The following is a 22,279-nucleotide window of genomic DNA, read 5'->3' on the forward strand; positions in this document are numbered from 1 at the left end:
CCGTGACATCGACCTCGAGCGATGCCTCGACTCCCCCATCGCTACTCACTATTGTCATGCTAACTCATTCCCCTCTCTCTAAGGTAGTTGTCATCTCATTCCATGTTAACTTTGTTCTCCCTCTCGAACCCCTTGCGCTCTCCCTACCGTCGAGATGCTAAATCGAGGTTTTTGTGTGATGTAGAGGTGTTCGATCCATTCAACCTAACGTGGAGTCTGAGTCAGGTGTTGCATCGACATCGATGCAAATGCAAAACAACACTAGTATGCATATGCATCGACGCTGATGCCAAGCGGCAAAAGGGCTGCTCGACGAGAGATGGTGTCAAAATTGACGCGATAGTGGGGGGAGCCACCCCAGCTTCGAGTCAAAGTTGGGATCCACCTAACGAGTCAACGACGAGGAAGCCACCATCTTCGCCATAGACATCACGATGGCCACTGCCATATGCGTCAATGTTGACGTAGTTGCTAAGCGACAACTACGTCAACGTCGACGCAAATATAGAGCAACATGAGGTGGGCGATGATGCGGTAAACGACATGTTGAGAGTGGACCTTATTATCGTCAAAGGTGCCTAGGCAACTACATTGGTGTCGGTGCCAACGACGTCGTCCATCATTAAACGTTAAAATTATCCTTTTGTCCTTTGTTTCATATTTTTATCAATAAAACTAATATTAGTATAATAAATAAATCTAAATATTTCACTTTCGTATCTATAAGAATGACAATACAACTTTTAAAATATAGAGATTGAAATGCTAAAGATAACTAATTGCAAACGATACTATGCAATTAATTCAGAATTACATAATAATGGAACTGAAGCCACACAAATCTATCCCAAGTAGAACTCGTTGCATGAACAAAGCAATTGTCACAAAGGATCTCAAATTTAGCCCATCGAGCATGCAAATACCTGCAATTTCTTGATGCAGCAACAAACCACTTGTTATGTCATTGAAATGAGTTATTATGTTAAAAGACAGTAAGAGAACCTGTTCAAATGTTACATACTAACGACGACAAAGGGTAAAGCTTGCAGTTAGGACATACAGGATGTGAAGATATGGTTACAATACTTAATTTAAGACCCACAAGTTCAAACTACAAAGTACAACACAGATAACTGAGACCACTTAATTATTTCAACAGTTCACAGGAGATGCCTTGGGCAGATGCTGACCATCACCGCAGTTCGCTGGAGGAACTTCCTTGGTGACTACAGCATCGTCAGGATTCTCCTCGTCGATGCTATTCCCTTGTACAACCTCTCTCTCATGGCCTTCTTTCCCAGTCGATGCTTCTTCAGGGTCGCCTGATGAAGGCAATACCTTGGTGTCAGCTGGTTTGTCTGAAATGACAGCATCAACTCCGGTTGCTGTTTCAGTGCCATCGTTCTTTGAGCTAGCCTCTGTTTTCTCTTCGACACTTCCGTTGGCTTGGACGATGGAGTCTTGCTCACCTGCTGCATCCTCGTTTGCTGCTTCCGTAGCCGTGTTCCCATCTTTGACCTTGTTTGCATCATCAGCCTCTTTCATTTGGACATCAGCAAACACTTTAGTTTCTTCGACAGTGACATCCTCCTTTGCACCGGGAGTTCCATCCACTACATCGCTGTCATCTTTCTTCTGTTTCGCTGCTTTCTTGGAACTTGATTTCCTTTCTCTCTTTTTCGGCTTCTCATCTTCTGAGGTCTCTATTGCCTTGGCTCTCTCCCTAATTCTCGCTGAACGCCTCGGGGTGTCACCTGCATACGAGTCATTTGAGGAAGCAAACAATACATTGATTCATGCATCCAGTATTCAAATATCTGAGTTCTACACAACTGCAAATCTCTACTTGCTTAGCAAACAAACGGAGGGTAGGGAGGATACCGGTTCCCCAGTCAAACTCAGATGAAGGGGGGCCTCCAGGGTGAGACTTCAAGTACTGCTGTAACTGTCTCTTACTCTTGATCTCCTCACCAGTTGGTGATACAAAAACAATCTCATTCCTTCTTGGAGTTCCATCCTCATTCAGCATGAACTGTTAGTGCCAAAAAAAAATATATCATGCCTGCGATAAAGAAAAAGCAGGTAACAAGTGCACCAAGATCGAGATTGTTGATATACATCAATGCTGAAGGGATGAAAGGCAATCTAAAACTTAAACCATAAAAGAAGATGGGGAGAAGAATGTCCACTGCAGATCAGGTCTTTCATTGCACAAGGAAAAACATTCCCAAATAGTACAGTGGTGCAAACTCTTTGCGAGAAGTCATAACAATTCTAAAAAAAATCTTACCATCATGTTTACTTAAAAATAAATGGCTATCAATAGACAATTCTAAGGAACCTTCAAGCCTTTTAAGCACCAACTGGTACTAGCACTTTAGAATGAACATATCGGGGTGTGTCTGAAGATATTTGAAATAGACGAACTATTCTAGTGTTTAGTTGAACGCTGATGGAGCTACTGTTCCAAAGGAAAACAGAGCTTATTTTTCAGTTAAAAAAAAATGTAGTCAGAGTAATTTATAGACTTACTGAACAAGAAAAGGGAAAGATGACTGTACTATGTTATGGCATGAAGCATTAGCATAATGCCCGAGCAAGAAACAGAATAAAAGGCTCCTGTCTTTCTTTTACTAAAGATGCTAATCCACTACTATAATTTTTTATAATTGCATGAACTCCTAACAGATCCAAGAAAAGCCAAGGCGCAGCTGGGTACTACCATCAACATGAAAGAAGCCCGGCATAACATTCCTTTTAGCAATATGAGAATTAGTATAGCATATCTAGAACATTCAACTTTAATAATCCACAGAGAACACTATATACAAAACTAGCTTTCCAGTCTAATAAAAGAAGGGCAGAGGAAAAAGTATTGGTAAACTATGCACGGTCCGTCTGGTAATGGGCGGTCCGCGTACCGGTATGCCGTCGGACCGGTACGTACTGCCCGTACTGGATGATACCATTCGAAATTGCATACCATGCATAAAATAACCTTGCAATAACTATTTCACAAGAACATTTAGCTGTTTCCTTATTTTTCAAAATATTCCATTTAAAACAATATCAACCGAATTGTTTATCCTTACAAGAATATTTCCAGCACAAGTATAATTTGAGAAAATATTGAACAAAACAAAGATGCAAGAACAGCATCCCTTGGATAAACATATTAGGAGAATGGGAGAGAGATACCAGGCAGTTAGCTCAATGATGGATGACAGAAGAACACTGTTGTATGGAAAAGGAGCAGAAAAGAAAACAATGATAAGTTCTTATGTATTTAAAGAAGATCAATAAATTTGCGCATGATTCCTAGCAGGAATAGCTGGCAAACAAGAAACATTAAGCTCTTATCAGAGAAAACATTACACAAGCAACCACCAATTCAGTAAGCATTAGAAAGGGAAATACAGCAACCATATTAGTCAGCTTCTTGTGAACAATATCTACAATTCCACAAGTTACAAAAAGGTGTGTTTTCCTTTTCTGAAAATGGTACAGTACATAATAGCCACTATTAGACACATTTTGCATAAGCAGATAAAGACATTAGCTCGAAGTCTACCACAACATGCCTTCAGAATTGTGAATGCATCAGCTACAAATAAACACGAGGCTACTTTCTTTAACACTAAATAGTGTGTGTGATATGCAGGGGTTTCTGTTCAATGGGCACATTGATTTTTTTTTTGTTTATTAAAAAGAACCCCGTATAGCAGGCCTACCATTCACCCTTTTTCTGGACACTTCCCATTTCTATTAAAGAAAAGCTTCCTGTAGCAAACCTAGCATTTCCCCCATTTTCTAGACACTTCCCAATTTTAAGGGAAGTTTGAAGAGTTGTTCCATGGTTGCATCAATTTCAATCTTTACCAAAATTGCAATCTTTCAAATAAACAACTAGTTGCTTAGATTTTGATTATGAGCCTTCTTGCCTAATCATGCTAAGGACAAGAACATCGAGCTAGAGATATTTAAGGCTCCATAACGTTTGACCAAGAGAGAAAACTAAGCATTTATCAATCTGCCATAAGGAATCAACAGGTACTAAAAGGCAACTCACTAAGCATCAAAGAAACAACAGGTAACAATTTTTTCATTGGAATCTCAAGCTGAAGATGAGTGTACAATCACATTATGGCAATACTATGATTAACTAAATGCCATCCACCCACAAAAATACATTTGTCTATGAAACAACACAAACTAATTTTTCTAGGACATCTACCACAACATGAAATTGTAAAACAACAGAATCTTGTATAAGACTTGTTTAATTGTCACAAGTTCCATTCTTTGAAGGTACAGATCAGGCAGAATATGATTGAGTAGAAAGAAACAGGAAGTTGTTTGATGCAATGTCAAACAAGAAACCTTAGCAACCTAATGGTACTTTGTAGAGTAAATTTAAAAGAAATAGTTAAAATCCAAAAGAAATTTATTTTAGCCTGGTCACCTAATGGTCCTTTGTAGAGTAAATCTCTATAGTCTACATTTGATGAATAAGCATCCAGTTTTGAGTAAGAAGATGAAAAATAGATAAAGGTATAACTAAGTCAACTTCATTTTTTTTTTATAAATTTGAAGTGATTGCTGAAAAAAATGAGAACAAATGAACACCCGACAATGTATACACAAACACACACACACACACACATACAGTGTATGTGTGTGTAGAAGGACAATAAAGGAATAATTTGATTAAAGTAAGAAATTTATCAAGATTACCTGCTCGGACATGCAAAAAGATTGCCGCGCAAAGATTGGAAATAAATTATCTGATTTATCTTAACAAACTAAAAGAAACTCGGCCAAAAAACTATATACTACCATTCACAAAAGAGTCAACCTTGTCAGTTCTAATAAACTATGCAGGCTAATTTGCAGCAGAACAAGCTACTAGTCTTCTTGTCAACAGCAACATACCATGAGAACCAAGTCAGAATGTAAATGGAATGAGCATAGAAGAAAATTCTCTGGCATGTAGCATTTTAGAAGTGAAATGGTTGCATAACATTGATGCCTCATGCCACAGAAAGAGAAAACCTCGATATACTCCATATGTATGTATGCAAAATTGTGAATTTGTGATATCATCATGTTGACATATATCAGCCAAAATGTCTCAAAGATACATGGAAGGCCATGTGGGAAATTTTGTTTGGATTTCTAGAAACAGAAACTTTTGGTGACTGGTATTAAATGCTTATCAAGACAGATATGCCAACATTGTTGTATCAGCTCTCAACCCCAGCCAAAAAGAAAATAAAAGCATGAATTTGTACTTATGGTCCCAGAATATTTATTTACGAAAGAAATTTTATAAGCCATAAGCTATCTAAATAACAAAAGTTAAACAACAATGAACAAATGATCAGTGCCTTTATTCTTCCTCTACCACTAGTGTTGATGCACATTTCTATTAAAATTATAAATACATTTATTTTATTCTAAGTCATACAGAAAACAGAATAGTGGATAGGGTACAGATTCTGAGTGATCTATTAAAAAAAATAAAAAATTATGAATTTTTAAATTAATGATGAATATCAATAGATTGAGAGCAGGAAACGTAAATAAAGGAGCATTAATGTGACTTGGAGAATATTGATGGCAATCTTCCCTTTGGCGGGATACATATATAAAAATCATCAACTTTGTGAAGAATAGCAAAGCAAATCTAATGATTGAGGATTACATAAGGTTGAGCAAATAATCATTTTATTTCTGAGGTCAAGTAAGTGTCAACATATCATGGGAGAAGAAAGAAAATAAATAAACCAAATGACTTATATAAAAACTACATAGGTTTAACAATTTGTGCCCAGATGGTACAAAAAAAATGTAAACCCGTAAATGGTTTTCTAATAATGAAAGTTTTACATGAAATGAATATTTCTATTTAAGTGGCTAATCTTAAGAAAATTGATAAAATGACCAACAAAAGGTATATACAAAAATAAATATTTAAAAGATCACAACTCAAAATAATAACTTATGTTTATTGGTTCAACAATAAAGTTTCACATAAAAACATTTTTTTATCCAAAGAACTACTACATAATATTCTATAAAAATAAGAGTTGTGCACAAATTCAAAAGCTTGAACGATGGATTTACAAAGTAACTCAAAATTATATCTTTCTCATTGGTCAATTCAACACCAAACTCATTTATTTAACTATTTAACGGACCAACAAAGAAACAAAAGGAAATATATGCAAATATAAAAGAAACTAAGGATTTTTACATTAAAAAAAGAAAAATGCAATAGGATATCCCAATTGGCTCTTAGGTTTGAATAGTCAAAAGGAAGCATGCATGACTAAGATCTAAGTCAAAAAACTTAAATGCAGATTATAAGATTCAAGATTGATGTGCCTATATACAAAGCATTAGGTCTGCATATAAAAATTATAGAATATAGATTATTTGAAAAGTGTATATAGAGAAATATTTTTATTTTAAAGAACATATTTTTATTATCAGGTTCTATAAGTAAAATATTCTCCCAAAAGTAAATAACTTACAAGGGAATGACAATAACAAGAGATGAAATCCCAACCCCCAAAAGTCAGCTATTGTAAAAGTTTAAAAATAAAATAAAATATATAGATTTTTTTTTTTTCTTTACAAGGATGTACATGAGAAAGTGAAATTTTACTGAAAATTCCTCGAATCCAGTAAGATAAAAAAAATGATTAGTTGATTAGTGGACCTCACTCTATTACCAAACATAAACAATGGATTGGTACAAACTCAATAGCAATGAACCATATATTAAGACGGGGAAAAGCTTAAGAAAAAAATGGTAATCTCAAGGCCCACCAACATTCAGAGGAGTCCAATTCCATCTCTTTCACCCACTGAAAAGAGGCCAGTGAGTATGTGGTATATCTGAGAAAAAAAAGAAGAAAGAGAGATGCAATGACTACCAATAAACCCACTTGATTTCAGCAAGGCCCAAACATTGGGCTTGTGGTATATTTGGAAGAGCCATGAACCAATATGAAGGCAGAAAAAAAGGAAAAAACTGAAAAAAACTTACAGTAGAGAAATGATGAGACCCATTGGTTTAGGCAATGAAGGAACTTTAGCTCTTTTATAGTAGGATATAGATTATTTTAATTTCTTGTTCCATACCCAGATTCAGATAAGTTGTTATTTGCTAGATGCAATACTAAAGATTAGATTTACAAATAGACTTCTGGATAAACTCTTAAATAGAATTTCTACTTCTGTAGAAATTTTACACATTAGCTAGAGGTATGCTTCAAAACCCCTGATTGTTTTTTCTAGAAAAAGTGAAACTACAAGATGAAGCATCAATACCATTATCTTATGTTATTCAAAGAATGATAGTGCACAAGATGGCAGCCCATGTTGGTAACAAATAGAGAGGAAAAGGAGAGAGAATTAGAGATGGAAAACTGAAAACCAACATCAACAACAAATTTCCACCTCATTGCTGGCATGGAAAAGATGCAAGAGAGGAGATGAAGGGGAAGAGTAGGAAGAGGCCTATGGAGGGATGTCATACTCAAAATCGACAGTGGGGATGTTGGTATTATCCAAGTCTCCAGTGCCAGTACTGAGGACCTAGAGTTAAGAGATTTGAAAGCAGGGTATAGTAAAGCAGTTGAAGCTTGAAGCTAAAGAAGATGGACGTGATGTCAAGCAGTAGTTGTGCAAATGAAGACAATCTTCATATGCCAACAATTCATTTTTTGGGGGCTCCCATTTCCTCCTCCATCGAAGATTATATAATGTGTGCAAGGTGAGACAACCTTAGCCACACTGACCCTATGGTATGCATCACACAAGAGGGTTACACACCAAGAACCTATAGGCTAGAAGCTAACATAGATAGTCAATAATCATTAATTAATTATGAAATTATTGTAGAAAATAAGAGTTAATTGATCATACATTCTCGATCCCTAACTGATCTAATCATCAATTGGTTCATTGAATTGAGTCACTATTATGTCAACAAATATAAAGAAAAATGATTTGTATCCAATCTAAACTGCAACAGATCTTATAGCACATCTATCTATATCAGATACACTGGACCTGCTCTAACCTTTTAGTGAACTCTATGCTTCCACCCATAATCATGTGATCATTGGAGACTAATTCAGTGAGTCGAACTCCTCCAGCACCGGAAAGCAACTGGCATATTCAGCTATCTTTATCTTATTCATTTTGAGAAATGAACTGGCTCTGTTGTTTCCACAAAAGCTTCCAGCTATCATAAGATTTGCAACTCCAAAACAGCTCCATATATGAACAAACATGCAATGAACACCCAAAATCATTCGTGATGACCAATTGTAATATATTCATTGTCACAAGTTCCCTCTAAACCGATACTTGATTGTTTTGATTTGACTTCTTCTCAAGGACTTCTAGTCCTATTTGGTACAACTTCTAGCTAATTACAGACACATTCTAAGGTCTGATTGCTAATGTTATCAGTCTCTATCACAAACATGCCACTTGGAAAATCATCAATCATCAACTTTTTGAGAATAAAGTCATCATGCGCTCATTCATATCCAATTGCCTATACCATGTAAAATTGCAGTCACCAAATGCTCTTTAGGAAGAGATTCCAACAAATTTGATGAACTCCCAAATTCCAATGCCTTGTTATTCAGTATTTGCATTGTCCACCAAGAACTTATTTACATTTGATTCTATGTTAGCTACATCATTCATTATCATAGGGTTATCAACAAGAATTGGTGTAACATTTTATATCAGAGTTTTATTAATAAACTAAATTATTACAAGATGATAGTGGTAAAAAGACCATATATTAGCATACACAAGCCGAAAGTCAAGAAAGCCAATATAAAAAGGGGAAAAAATGCTATTATTAGCAAGATGAAAGAGAACAGAAGGCTAGAGGCCACGTGAAGCACCTTTCTCAGCAAGAAAAATTGCAATCATATCAGACCAGTAAAAAAGGACAACCGAATACTTTCTTCTTTAGGACCATACTAAAATAGAAGTAAAAGGATTATGGTTTGTATAGACCCAAACAGCACACAGACCTTGGTCACCCACCTATCTGCTTCCTTATCTCGGTTCTGTAATCTGTGTCAAGAAATAACAGTTAACAGTTGACCATTATACATTTTACACCTAGCTTTGCTGAACAACAATTTAGCAATATTCCGAAGAGATTGGAGAATGTAAATCAAGGTCAAAACTGAACCTAAAATGATTTGATCTGCTTAGCTTACATCTGCCAATTGTTGCCACTAATTGTTGACATGCCCTCATGATCATCAAATGGTGTCCGTAAGTCAATTGACAAGTAAAACTCTGGATGTTTGACAAAATAATCCCAGGATTCTGCAGATCTCGAGTTTTCTCATTGATCCAGTGTGTCTTGATCGGCTACATTTAAAGACTTGAATCATACTGAACTTCACATGCAAAACCCAAAGCTTCATATCATCATCTAGAATGAACCTTTTGCCTTCAGAAAATGGTGAGTACGAGAAAAAAAAGCTCAATCATATTTTGATGGATGGATCAACTATAATGTCAAGAAGCATAGCGAAAATAAGTTTCAGCAGATAAATATAAATTTCAATGGAGACAAATGACACAACGGAAACAAGATGAAAATACTACGAAGAATAAGAAGAGTAAATAACATTTCACTTCACTTTGAGAACTGATCTACGCATGATTCCACAAACCTGCCAACAAAACAGATGAACAATGAAGCTAAGTCTTAATTGAATAAGCTACCAAAGAAACAGATGAACAACGAAGTGTCCAATTAGGAATCCATAAGTAACTAGAATGGTTAATATATTCTTTAGAGCATCCTGATTTACTTGAATATGGCTAATATGTTCTTTAAAGTTCCTTAAACATACAAAAAATGATTCAAAGTCCAGTAACCTGATAAGTCTCAACCTTAATAGCTTTTCTATTGCATCAATTAACCTGGGACACCATAGTATCCTCATTATTTCCTGCTGAAAAGTACTATCACCAGTCCCTTGATCTCATAGTGACCTACCATGATCATCTCTCTTGTCATCAATATGCAACACAAGGCATGTTGGAGTTGGACATTACCCAGCCACCCTTACACATGTTATCACCATCAACATGCATAATTTCATGTTCCACTTTTCAATTAAAAACCACAAATTCAAGACCTTCATCTTAGCTAAAGATCAAATATCATATTTCCTGATAGACCAATATTATAATGCAAAAATCATAACCAATCATCGTTATACACTTTCTAGCAACTGGTAAATGATAAAAAACAACACCAAATTGTTGCTCTACTTTTAGGCAACTTCACAAGCTCTACTTAAATGCCTTCTTTTCTTCTCTCCAGACAGAAGACAACAAACCAGCTAAATGAAGCTAGGTTCTTCAACAATTTTTATCATTCTTGCATACACTTGCTTGAATTGATTTCAGTATATGCCATCAATATGGAACACAAGGTCTGTTGTACATTACCAGGCCACCCTTAGACATGTTATCAGCACCAACATGCATAATTTTGTGTTCCACTTTTCAATTAAAAACCACAAACTCAAGGCCTTCATCTTAGTTGAAGATCGGTATCATATTTCCTCATAGACCAATATTATAATTCAAAAATCATAACCAATCATCGCTGTACACTTTCTAGCAAAATGTAAAAGATAAAAAACAACACCAAATTGTTGCTCTACTTTTAGGCACCTTCATATGCTCTACTTACATGCCTTCTTTTCTTCTCTCCAGACAGAGGACAAAAACCCAGCTAAATGAAGCTAGGTTTTTCAGCAATTTTTATCATTCTTGTATATTTTTGCTTGAATTGATTTCATTATATGCCACAAATACTAAAACTTTTCTTTCATATTTGAGTTAGATATAGAAAATATAGGACTATAAATGTTATAAAAATATATAATAGATTCAGCCATGAAAGATCAGCATGGGTTTGTAATCATGATATGAATCTGCTGTTCAATAAAATTATCATGGAACCATAAATAGAAATCTGTGCTCATGTTTCATAAGACAGAGTAAATGGGTCAAGGCTTTCAGAAGAGGCTAGGAATTCAATAGAAGTTTCTGCATCAAGAAGCATATGCTGGATTCTGCAGTATTCTTAGTGATCAAGCAATAGAAACTCAGAAATCTTCTTCTAGATTCATAAAATAAAGGTGGTCCTCAGGAGCAATGTATGATCCAGGAAGGTTAAGTTTAATTGTAAAAAATTATTTTGGTTTCTTCTCAATGGTCTTCATAATTCACAATTCTAGTTTAAATATGAAACATCAGATTGATTCTGTGAGACAACATAGAAAAGCTCTAGCTCCTTATCAGTCCCCAACAAACTTGATTAAAAGTATAACAGGCTAAAGATGTGACCATTTATTGCAGTGCGGAAATTATTGATTATATCAGCATTTTCTGTCATGGGATAAGAAAATTCCCCATCTAAATTAGGCTAAGAAAAGTTAATAAAAAAGCATTAGTCATGAAGGACAGACTAAATTCAGTTCTAAAAACTTTTCTTTCAAGCATCATTTTGTATATTCCCATGTTTATTATTATTATGTGCATGCGTTATTGATGCCATATTTGGTTATAAAAAAATTTAAAAACAAATTAATGTAAGTAAAACATAAGATAAAAAAAAAAGTCGATTAAAAAATGTGGTGTACGATTTTATCTCATAGATGTTAATAAACTAATTCGAAATGTAAAAAAATAAATCCAAATAACAATAGTTGAATGTACAACAACAATAACAAATATGAGTTCCCAACTATTTCAAGTTGGACACAAGGATCTTTCCCACCACTCCATTGATGGCATCATCATCATTCAGACTGAGAGCTACTAATCTGTTTATAAACATATTAAACAAAAAAAATTCTAAAAACTAAAATAAATTTTTGTCAATTGTCAGGACAATAAACTAATGAGTAAATGGCATGAATATGCAGTCAATGCTCACCGACAATACTGTGTTGTATTTCTAAAAAGAGGTGCATTTGTGTATCTCACTTTAAAGAATACATTGATACCAGAATAAACCCAAGAAACCTGTTAAAATAAAATTCAAGAGAGATGCTTAGTAAAAGTTAGGGCCATGAGATTGGACCAAGAAAATTCCTTTTGGAAAATGTATAAATAGTATGATATGGTTGCCCATGGCACATTTGTATACTAAAGACATAAGGGAATATTGTAGTCTACGTCTACATTACCCTCCTTCAGTCATATGCGAAGTGACCCCAGCATCCCTGGATTTTTCAGAGGTCTCAAAAGCGAACCAGCGATGATGCTTGGTTCCTAATGTGGATTCACATTGAATTACAAAAAAGGAAAGACTACCCTAAAAAAGCTACCTCAAATAGCTCCAGAGCCACTCAAGTAATTTGAAGAATTACCATTTCTGAAATTTGGTTTAAAGATACTAATACATCTTGAAACCTTCTCCAGAGTCTTTGGCATTTTGAATCAAGAGCTTGTTGTAAACTAAATCACCCATGTTCCAAATTGAAGACTATGACTCTGATTATTACAGTCTCGAATGTCCATGAAACCTAAAAGGCTTTCAAATTCTTGTTTAATCATATACAAGAAAAGAATATAAAATGCTGTACAAATGAAGGTATGTTTTGGACAGTAGGTCCGATTTCATGTAACCTGGACCAACGCTACAATAAAGACCCTCGGGAAGTCGGTAATATGCTAGCACGATGATAAACCAACTGTAATATGCTTTTAGCAAGAAGAAGGCTCTTTTATACCCTGAAACTCGCCATCATCCACATTCCTGACAGGGCTCGAAGCAGAATAGCCAATATGAACCTATTTCTACAAATGGAATTTTCAAGACAGACTCACAAAACGTATCAGCCAAAACTTGGACGGCACATATCCAGGAAAAACCACCACTCAACAAGCAATATGTACCAAGCCTACATCCTGAGAGTGCCAGTGCACTTAACATAGCAGAGCAAGCAAGAGACTACCAAAATTCTCAAAAGAGCAGCAGCTATAAGGAATCAATTCACCATGCTCCACACCAAACACGACTTCGAGACCCTAATCCAAACCCACATCCTCACCTACTGAAGCGAACGCACGGAAACCCTAGAACCCACGCCACAACTTCGTAAAGACAGGCTAAGCAGTTACCCGAGCTCGCAATCGTAAGCATAAGTCGGGAACAAGAAATCAGAGCACAAGAAAGCGAATATGAAGAGAAGAGGACAAAAACGGAGGAGGAATTCCATGGAACCGAACCTTCTTCTTCCACCCAGTGGGCGCCGGGAGCTCGACGGAGACGGCGTCCCCCTTGTCGTCCCTCGCCTTCTCCGGCGGCTGCGGCGGCGGCGATCCCTTCTCGGCGCTCGCGTCGCCGGCCTTCTCCTCCGCCATCGCTCGTCTTTTCGGGTTCCACTTCCCGCTCTCAGATAAGTCAACCGTAAACAAGCGAACGGAAATAAAAATAAATATACATAAAAGAGAAGAACAAATAACGTATTTAAAGCCCGCAACAAAAAGTCTCTCACGCTCGTGTCGCCGTTCTTTTCGAACACCATTCCGTCAACGGCGGAACTCGGAGTGAACCCAGCGCTGGATTGGAACACGAGCTCTCGCGTCCGATGCTACCGAGTACGGATCTCCTGCACGACCCCGTCGCCAAATCCTTCCTTTCCTCCCCATAATTGGTCGAGATGGTGGGCCCAGTTGATCCCACCGATTCTATCCAATGGAGCTTAGAGAACAATCAGATGAACGAGGTGGCTCGTGCAGGGGATTTTTAGGTTGTGCGGATTTATTTTCTCTAGGGGCACGCGGTGAGGCGTGGTTGGTGGTGAGTTAGAAGACGGTGAAGCCAGCACCGCGCCGGATGACGGTGACGTCGACGGGCTTAACGCCGTTAAAGACTGGTTGAGGCCGTTGATGATGGAAGTTGAAAGCGACACGTGTTGAATTGGGCACCTTTTGAACATGTGCCATGTGGCACGGGTTTTTGCCCCTTCTTCCAACTTTATCCACCCATCAGAAATAAAGAAGAAAGAAATGGTGGCCACTTGTCATTTATAGAATCGACTTTGGGCAAAATAGTCAACTAGGAATCGAATTTCAATCAACCGATTAAATCTGAAATATAATTACGAATATCGAATTATCGAATTTGAACCGATTGATCTGATCGGATTCAGTCCAGTTCGACCAAAATTGGATTGGGCCGGTTGGACTGCTAAGGACATTGGACCGATAAATACCAACTCTACCGAACCACAATCCATACTTTGTGTTACTAAATTGGATTGGACCGGTTCAGACTGCTTTGGACATTGGACCGATAAAGACCAACTCAATCGAACCAACTGAAATTACGCGTGGAGATCATGATGGAAATATAAGGGTTACTAAAATACAAAGAAATCACATATAATTTAGATCTAATAACGTGGAATCGAGATTCGTAAGAGAGAAGGGAGCCGAAGAAGAGGCGACGAATTCCGCGACCGTGTCGCTGCCGGGTGTCGCCGTCCGAGACCCGGAGACGATGGAGTACAACAAGTCCTCGATCAGGAGTGCCGCTCCCAGTATACTCCAGCCGAGAGATTCCATCGTTTTCCTTCTCTTCTCCATTTTGCTATTCGAAATATTTTAGGTTTCAAATGTTTGATCTTGTGCTAGGTGATTGCCGATTTTGATGGCAGGCACGCTCGCGACGTACTGGATTTATGGCCGCGGTGGTCATAGTAGATTACATTTAATTTCTTCCTCTCTTTTATTCAGGGGAAATGACGTTGGTTTCGGTTAGATTCTTGGTTTGTTGTGGTTGGGTAGCCATGGATTGCTATAGCAGGGGAATGCTGCAGGAGGAAAAAACTAAGCTGATGAAAGAATGGAACGTAAATATACTTGCTTCAGAACAGTCCTGGTTTGGTTGCCGGTCCATCTTTACGACACAGTTTTGTCCTAGGTCTAGAAATTATTGAACTGATTTTTTTGTTTTCATCTGTTGGCTATTTTAGTTGTCCCAGAATTGCTCGCCCCTACAATTTTGGCCTGGATTGATCCTTTCCCTTTCCTACGCCAACATTTCTTGGCTATAAACACATTTGTCAGCAGCAAATACCCTTAGACATCATACTATTAGATGTCATGTAACGTAAAAAGCATGTATTGGATCTTCATATCCTGGCTACAAATCTCTCAAGGTGCTGGGTTGTGTTATGTTTGACCTGTTTACTAAATTGATCAGGTTTACAATACCCAAGTCCTACATTGAGCTGGAATTGGATTTATAAAGCATCGTAAGTACTTTTTAGGAGGCTTAGCTGACATGGTTTTGGGCTTGGATCCAACAATATGGTATAGAGATAATCACATATTTTACATTACATGGCATCCAATTACTATTGTGCTTAAAATATATTCATCAAGGAGGAGGATCTTTAATTTGTAGGAATCTTGTCGAGGGCAGTTTCGATGCTTGTCAACCCATTCAATAATTTTTTGCACTATCTACAGGTGGTATTAGTTTGGATTCTCACTTATTACAATTTGGTCATTTATATCAACTTACCACTATTTTTTTCAGGTAGTAGAATATTAAAAATATATTGTTCTTTTATTGACCTTATATGTATTAATATGTGGCTACACCTACTTACATGTTCCAATGTGAATGTCTATCTTTATGTAATAGATGTCTTCAGTGGAGTAGGTTAATTAAATATGTTGATTTAGAGGAGCCATTACAGCAGACCTTTATTACCAGCCATTTCTCTGTACTCTGTGGTTATTTTAAGACAACAAAACTCATGAAATAGATGGATTAAGTACAACTTATTTTCTTTATCCCACATCTGATCTTAAATCTGTCTCCTGTATAATGTTGATTATAAAGAAGATAGACAGGATATAATCTTATGGATTAAATTTGTCAAGTGGCCACACATAAGAATCTCATATGGTTGAGATTGTCCCAAAATTATATAGATTCTGTGAGGTTCACTCGGTTTGTCCAGTTGAGGAGTATGTGAGCTGGACACTAGTAATATAGAATAAATCATGCTTGGAACTTTTTAAGATATGGTACAACTAGATTACTTTTTGTATTTTCTTTTAGGATATGATAGGATTATATTACCTTATATCATAATGTTCTTCCAAAAGAAAGAGAAAACATTTGTTATGTGAATTCTGATAGCCATTCAAAGCAATCTGATATCGTTTGTTGGATGTTGCATGCTGATTTTAAATTGTCTAAAATATTTGACCATTGATGAGAATGTCTGATAAGACATGCGGAACGGTGACTTTTCAGAAATTATTCTGGAGGAAGGACGAAACTTTTTTATCATGCTCAATGACAAATCTGTTATGTTAACTTGCTGTCCTAAATAGGCTCTTGGAATGATCTTAGACCATATGAATGTAAAATAATAACCCAGTTATGTTGATTGTTTAGTTCAATTCTGTATGTTCGATTGTGCAGGCTCACTACTTGTGCACATTTTTATTTGAAGTTATATAACTAAATCATATATTAATTTATAATGATATTAAATCTTTGTACTATTTGATCTTTATTAATGGTTAAAACAATTTAATGGCTGCTTGAATTTTTAACTTCTAGTTGTAAATGTTTTAGCATTATGACATAGTTGCTGAGTTGGTGTTTTCTTTTTCACCTATCCTGAGACTATTAACCTTGTAATTTGTTTCTTGTACTTGTTGAAACTCGTGTAGTAGTAAATCAAATAATAGATTGCAATTGTATCAGTTTGGATAGCCTGTAAAGATCAGAACTTCTGTAGATAGATGAGCCAACTTGATGTTTGTCCATTGGTCCTACCCTGACTGATCCATGGACTTGGCCATAAGACGAGCCATGTTCTGCATGGTTCATAACTTCTATATGAGGCACTATGGTTAAGAAGGTCTCCTGGAGAGGTCTCTAAAGGATTTTTCCTCTGAGTTCCTTTATTTCTTTGGTAGTTTGATATCATGTTATCTTGGGCTGTCTAGTTTGACAAACAGATATTAGCATTAGGCCACGTCAAGGACTTTCATTCTCCAAGACTTGAAGACCATGTATGATAGATCATGGTCTTCTCATTAAAAAAAATTATACTCTGATGATTGCTTATATTATGTTAAAGAAATTTAATTACTGTAAAACTAATATATTTACCACAGTTGAAACCGCCACAGATTTGAGATTATGGGATAAATTTATCTATCCTCTGAGCCATAGTCTAGGCAACTACATCTCTGAAACTTTCAAATCTTTGTAAATCAACTAGTGTTGATTAATATAGAAATTTTCTCCTTATAAGTCCTGAATTATGAGAACCTCGTTTTTCCATACTAAGGTTTTAGAAGTCAGAAAATTCCCTGATTTGTTCGGCAGTTGCCATCACTGAAGAGGTTGAAAAAATTAGCCGCCTTCTGATTTTGTTTTGTCCTACACATGGCCCTTATTGGGACAAAGTAAGCCCTAATCACGGACAGTGCACCCAGATTCCTTTGTTGAGACTGCCTTCCATTTATCCTGTTTATTTTAAGGAAAATGGGGATCACTGCCCAACCACTGCCGTCATCCTCCCTTAACCCAGAAGAAAGGAGAAGATAGAGGAGAGAAAAACGAGATCATGAGGAAAGGCTGGAAGTGGAAAAGGAACTGAAAGGAGAGATGATAGAAAAGATTCCATAATTATTATCTGCAAGGTAAATTTATGATTAACTAGGGAAAAGTTGTCCATTTCTAACTGGTTGGTAAAAATTGACCTCCATCATTTTCTGGGACCTGCTTCTTAGTCCACAGTCCAAAAGTACTCAGACTTGTGTTGGGTGTTTATTAGACTAGCTAAATTAATAGAACTTTTTTTTGCATCATGCAGGAAAGAAGTGTGCCTGTTCTTGTCCTTTCTGCTGGTATTGCAGACATCATTAAAGAGGTTAATTCATGACTGATGGGAATATTTCTACACTTACTAGTTATGAACTGTGTTACAGTGCAGAAAAAATCTCTTTATTTTTTTTATATTATCAGGTTTTCAGGAAGAAACTTCATAGATCTTTTGAGAATATTAGGGTTGTTTCTAACAGAATGGTGTTTTACGAAAAGGGTCATCTTGTTGCTGATAAAGGTAATTCTTTATTTTTTTAGTTCTTCAAAATATCCAGTAAACAGAAGCTAATATTTTATGGTTTTGTTCCTTTGAACATATAAGTCATAGCCTAGATTCTTTAAGCGTATGAATGCTTTTGCTTGTTCAAGGTCTATTTGCAGTTGACCTTTCATCTCAATATGACAATTCCAGAGTTGGGATTTTTTAAAGCGCCAAAGATCGTATAAGATAACTACACAATGAAGTCTAAAATTGATCATAGCTGGAAATATTGTGATGAATTTTGATAAATATTTCATATTAATTATGAAAAAGCTTGGATATAAAAGATGCAGAAAAAAGATTGATGAACTAATCTGAGAAGTTACATAAAAAATTATCTTTCTTTTTAACTAAATTGGGGTCAAAAGGAAAAGGTAAAATATGGTGTGTGGCATTTCAGCGTAGGCAAAAAACTGGCTTGGCTGTTGGCATTTCAAGCATGGTCTGTTATGGTGTGTGGCCTACGTACTCTTTGCATAGTAGGTTTTGACAATCTCAACATTTTCCTATCAGTGTGGTAACCCAGGGACTTATTACCCAAAATACCTAAACCCCACTACAAACTGAAAAAAGGGAAAGTGAACCATGTTCATCCTTAAAATATTTCATTCATGAATTTTACTATGCATTTTTCTACTTCTCATGATGTACTGCTTTGCTGCAACTGATAGTGATCACATGGAAGAATGAGCCTCCTTCAGATATGGCTGCTCCTATTCATAACAGATTCGAAGCTCCTAATCGTCTAACCATGGTAATGTTGTGGTGAAGAAAAGAACTAATGTGATACTTCTCGGAGATCATATCACAGACCTGGTCACGGTAGCTGTTCGATTTCTGTAAGTAATCTTCTAGATTGTAATCAAGTCATGAACTCATTGGTGTCTAAGTTTCAGGCACAATTCTTCCTTTACAACTGTAGCAAGATATATATGTTTTTTCACCATCGGCGGTAAACATGTCACAACTGTTGTATGATTTGGCAGACAGTTTTTTGACAAATAAGATGTAATTGAAGTTCTTGGTACATTTGCAACAAGATTTTGAATTGGCTTTGGACGGATGGCCGTTCACAAACTTAGTTTCCTTAATCCAGTTCATGAAATGTGACTTTCATGGATCTGGAATGCGTAAAGCAGATTAAATGGAAGAATTGCACCAGAAGATAGCTTCATTTGTGATAATGTAGAACACAACCATTTACAACATGCATTTCTTGTTGCAGTGTTATCATATCTCTGGACACCTATATTTCATTTTACGTTTCATATGGTTGGCTTGAATGATTCAATCGAAAGGAGGCATTCTTCGAATTAATTAATTTGCAGCTGGGCACACATGTTGATCCGACATCCCAACCGATCAGTATTTATCGGTTGGATCAAGGATCGGTATAGGACCATATAATCGGTCGGAATTTATTATCTCTCTTTTGTTTCCCAATGATATCGACAGCATAGGTTGAAGTTGTCTTCTATGGGACTGAGGCATGGTTGAAGAAGACATGAATCCATGGCCATGCTTGCAACAATGGGAGACCCACGAGGTCAGGAGAACAATGAGGTGATCTGCTTCTCATCTTGGACGAGCTTTTTTCTATCATCAAACATCTTAAATTAGCGTCACTTGGCCAGGTTGAAGAGAGTGTCGATGGAGCTGATGGTGTCAAATATGTGTTGAACAAGGAACAAGAAGCACAGGTTTTTTTTTCCCATTCATGCATGCAATTACATAGGACAAGGCTTCATGGAATGTGTAGTGAGTGTTATTGTTCGTTCACATGCCACAATCTGTAGTTAACAAAAGACTGCATTTTTATATTCTGATACTGCTGTTTCATTTAGCTTCTAGCGCTCAACTCTTGTGCAAGTAAGTGTTGAGTTGGACCAGACATATATGGGTAAGTAATTTCGTAAGTGTACTTTGTTGTTCTAAAGTCCAAGTAGAGGTTGATCCTAAAACTGCGGTAATTTTAAGTGCATTAGAGTGCAGGAAGTCGATGAATCCAAACTTTGAGGTCCCCAGATATCTCAGCTTGATCCAAGAGGATCAGAGGTCCCGTCCCTTCTTCCTGCCTGCCGCTGGCCCTTTGCAAAACCCTAAAGCCCTGACAAAGTTCTCATCGAGGTTTGCCCCCACACATAGATGCGGAGTGAATCCTGTGGACAACCAACATTATTTACCTCTCTTCCACCGCCCTTCACTCTTACCTTTCGTGCCATGTGCACCTTTCTGCCGCCCGTGTTGCTGGTGGTGGCAGCTCTTGCACTCGAAATGCAAACAAAGCAGCAAGAGAGATGGTGACAGTGCAACTTTAAGGACGAAGAGTCGTGTGATTTCAAAAGGTACACTTCTCTCTCTCTCTCTCTCTCTCTCTCTGAGGGCCACAAGTTCATCTGCCAATCTGCCAATCTTATCGAGAGATCGTGAAAAGTTCATAGCTTTACTGACTGTACAAATCATGGACGTTAAATCTCTTGCTCAAGCACATGCCTAGTTAGCAAGCATACTGCATCCCTTTCAGCGTGCTCCCAGTCCATCCATCCATTCGAGCACTTGCCATTTGCACGATTGTGTCCTCAAGTTCGATCAAACATCACTTGTCTATGGTGGTGTGTGGCTTCGTGACCGTGTCAGTGAGGAGGGTGAGGTTGATCCATGAATTGATGTCTCAGGATTTGGACAAATGCAGTGCAGGCACCACAGTATTGGCCTCTTCCAACCCTTTCAATGGTCATCGGCAACCTTACCCGATGGAAAGAGACACAGCTTCCGCCCTCTATCTTCCCTGTCTTTTTTGTCTTGATACCAAGCAGTCCGTGGAGAGGAAGCAACAGGCGTACAGACAGCATACATGCATGTATGTGTTTGCACCTACGTGCGGAGCATGCATGCACCCGATCGATGAGCAATTTGGCTACATCTATGTTTTGAGATCAGATCGATTATGCTTCATCGGCTCGACTAATTAGGTCAACCACATCCATGAATATTGTTCATGTTGTTTTCTTTACATAAAATGAAGGAAGAAGAAGAAAAAAATAACTTTGACGATGATGGTGGTGATTGAGATTCAATGGTGGTTCCAATCAACCATTCAAGTCATTGATGATGATGATGATGATGATGATGATGATGATGATGATGATGATGATGGGAAAATTGTTAGAAATTAGTGTCCTTTACAGTCTTTTACATTATACACATTTCATGTATCCCAATCAAATAAAGAAAACAAAGAAGAAGAAGAAGAAGAAGAAGAAGAAGATGAAAGGTTTTGACGGTTTGGTGGGGGATGCCATCCACAAGTTTGGTAGCCAGTGATTGCACTAAGCATTATTATCTTTGCATTAAAGGAAAAGTGGATCATATAGACCTATTAATTACATTAGAACTTCAAATATATAGATGATAATTGTGTGTTTGCTATTAGACTCGCCTGTCAATTGCTTTCATCACCTTAACCATTCTTACAATCTTATTGGTCCAAAACGACAGTGCTCATTAAAGAGTAGGTGATAGAAGTTTGGTTGTTTATGCATTCACACAGCTTAGCTTCAAGTGCAAGCAACAGTAGGTGGTATTACCCATCCCCTTGTCTTGTGCCATTGTGTGTGCTGTGATGATCAATAGGACCCTTTTCCAATGAGTTTTGAGCATGCCTTGTGTCCTATTTGTGGTGTAGGATACCATTTTGAAGTCCTATGGCTAATGGTTGCATATTACCAACAACAAAAAAGTAGCAACATTGGATTTTATTTCAAGTTTTGATCACTTAGAAAGTACCAAAACATCATAGACCACTGGAAAATAATGCAGAGGATGTTCATGAAGCCTCTCATTTCTTTAGTACTGTTTTCATGATAATTTACAATCACATAAACAATGTTCATCAAATTAAGGCCAAACATGTTGTCAGGGAAATATATGTTGCATGATTCATAAGTTTATGTTAGTGAATACCCATGCCATGGTGGATTTCTTGACTTCAGTTTTTGCAGACTTTTATATATAAATATATGTTATACATTTGCTAGAACAAAAATGCAGTGCATATAGGAGGAGATGGA

At 37.0% G+C, this 22,279-nt stretch overlaps 1 protein-coding gene and 1 long non-coding RNA gene across 10 annotated transcripts; one reads left to right on the forward strand and one right to left on the reverse strand.

Moving 5' to 3' along the window:
- Positions 1–937: 937 nt before the first annotated feature.
- LOC135678101 (methyl-CpG-binding domain-containing protein 11-like) lies at positions 938–13,514 on the reverse strand. Of its 3 annotated transcripts, none has more exons than XM_065190487.1 (4): positions 13,309–13,447; positions 9,261–9,441; positions 1,882–2,032; positions 938–1,754 (listed from the first exon to the last, which is right to left on the reverse strand). In XM_065190487.1, exons 3-4 carry the CDS (start codon positions 2,027–2,029, stop codon positions 1,153–1,155), a joined length of 750 nt encoding a protein of 249 aa, XP_065046559.1. In that variant the 5' UTR covers positions 2,030–2,032; positions 9,261–9,441; positions 13,309–13,447; the 3' UTR covers positions 938–1,152. The 3 variants fall into 3 exon arrangements, with proteins under 3 accessions (XP_065046559.1, XP_065046558.1, XP_065046557.1); XM_065190486.1 differs by having other exon boundaries at positions 9,261–9,499; positions 13,309–13,439; XM_065190485.1 differs by lacking the exon at positions 9,261–9,441 and having other exon boundaries at positions 13,309–13,514.
- Positions 13,515–14,491: 977 nt separating this feature from the next.
- Positions 14,492–21,307, forward strand: LOC108953317 (uncharacterized). Of its 7 annotated transcripts, none has more exons than XR_010514813.1 (7): positions 14,492–17,993; positions 18,089–18,185; positions 18,881–19,048; positions 19,665–19,772; positions 19,844–19,967; positions 20,054–20,109; positions 20,187–21,307. It is a non-coding gene; the product is annotated as an uncharacterized LOC108953317 (long non-coding RNA). The 7 variants fall into 7 exon arrangements; XR_010514812.1 differs by having other exon boundaries at positions 20,195–21,307; XR_010514815.1 differs by having other exon boundaries at positions 19,844–19,909.
- Positions 21,308–22,279: the final 972 nt, after the last annotated feature.

Source organism: Musa acuminata, chromosome BXJ1-7 (assembly GCF_036884655.1).
Source record: "Musa acuminata AAA Group cultivar baxijiao chromosome BXJ1-7, Cavendish_Baxijiao_AAA, whole genome shotgun sequence".
Lineage (NCBI taxonomy): Eukaryota > Viridiplantae > Streptophyta > Magnoliopsida > Zingiberales > Musaceae > Musa > Musa acuminata.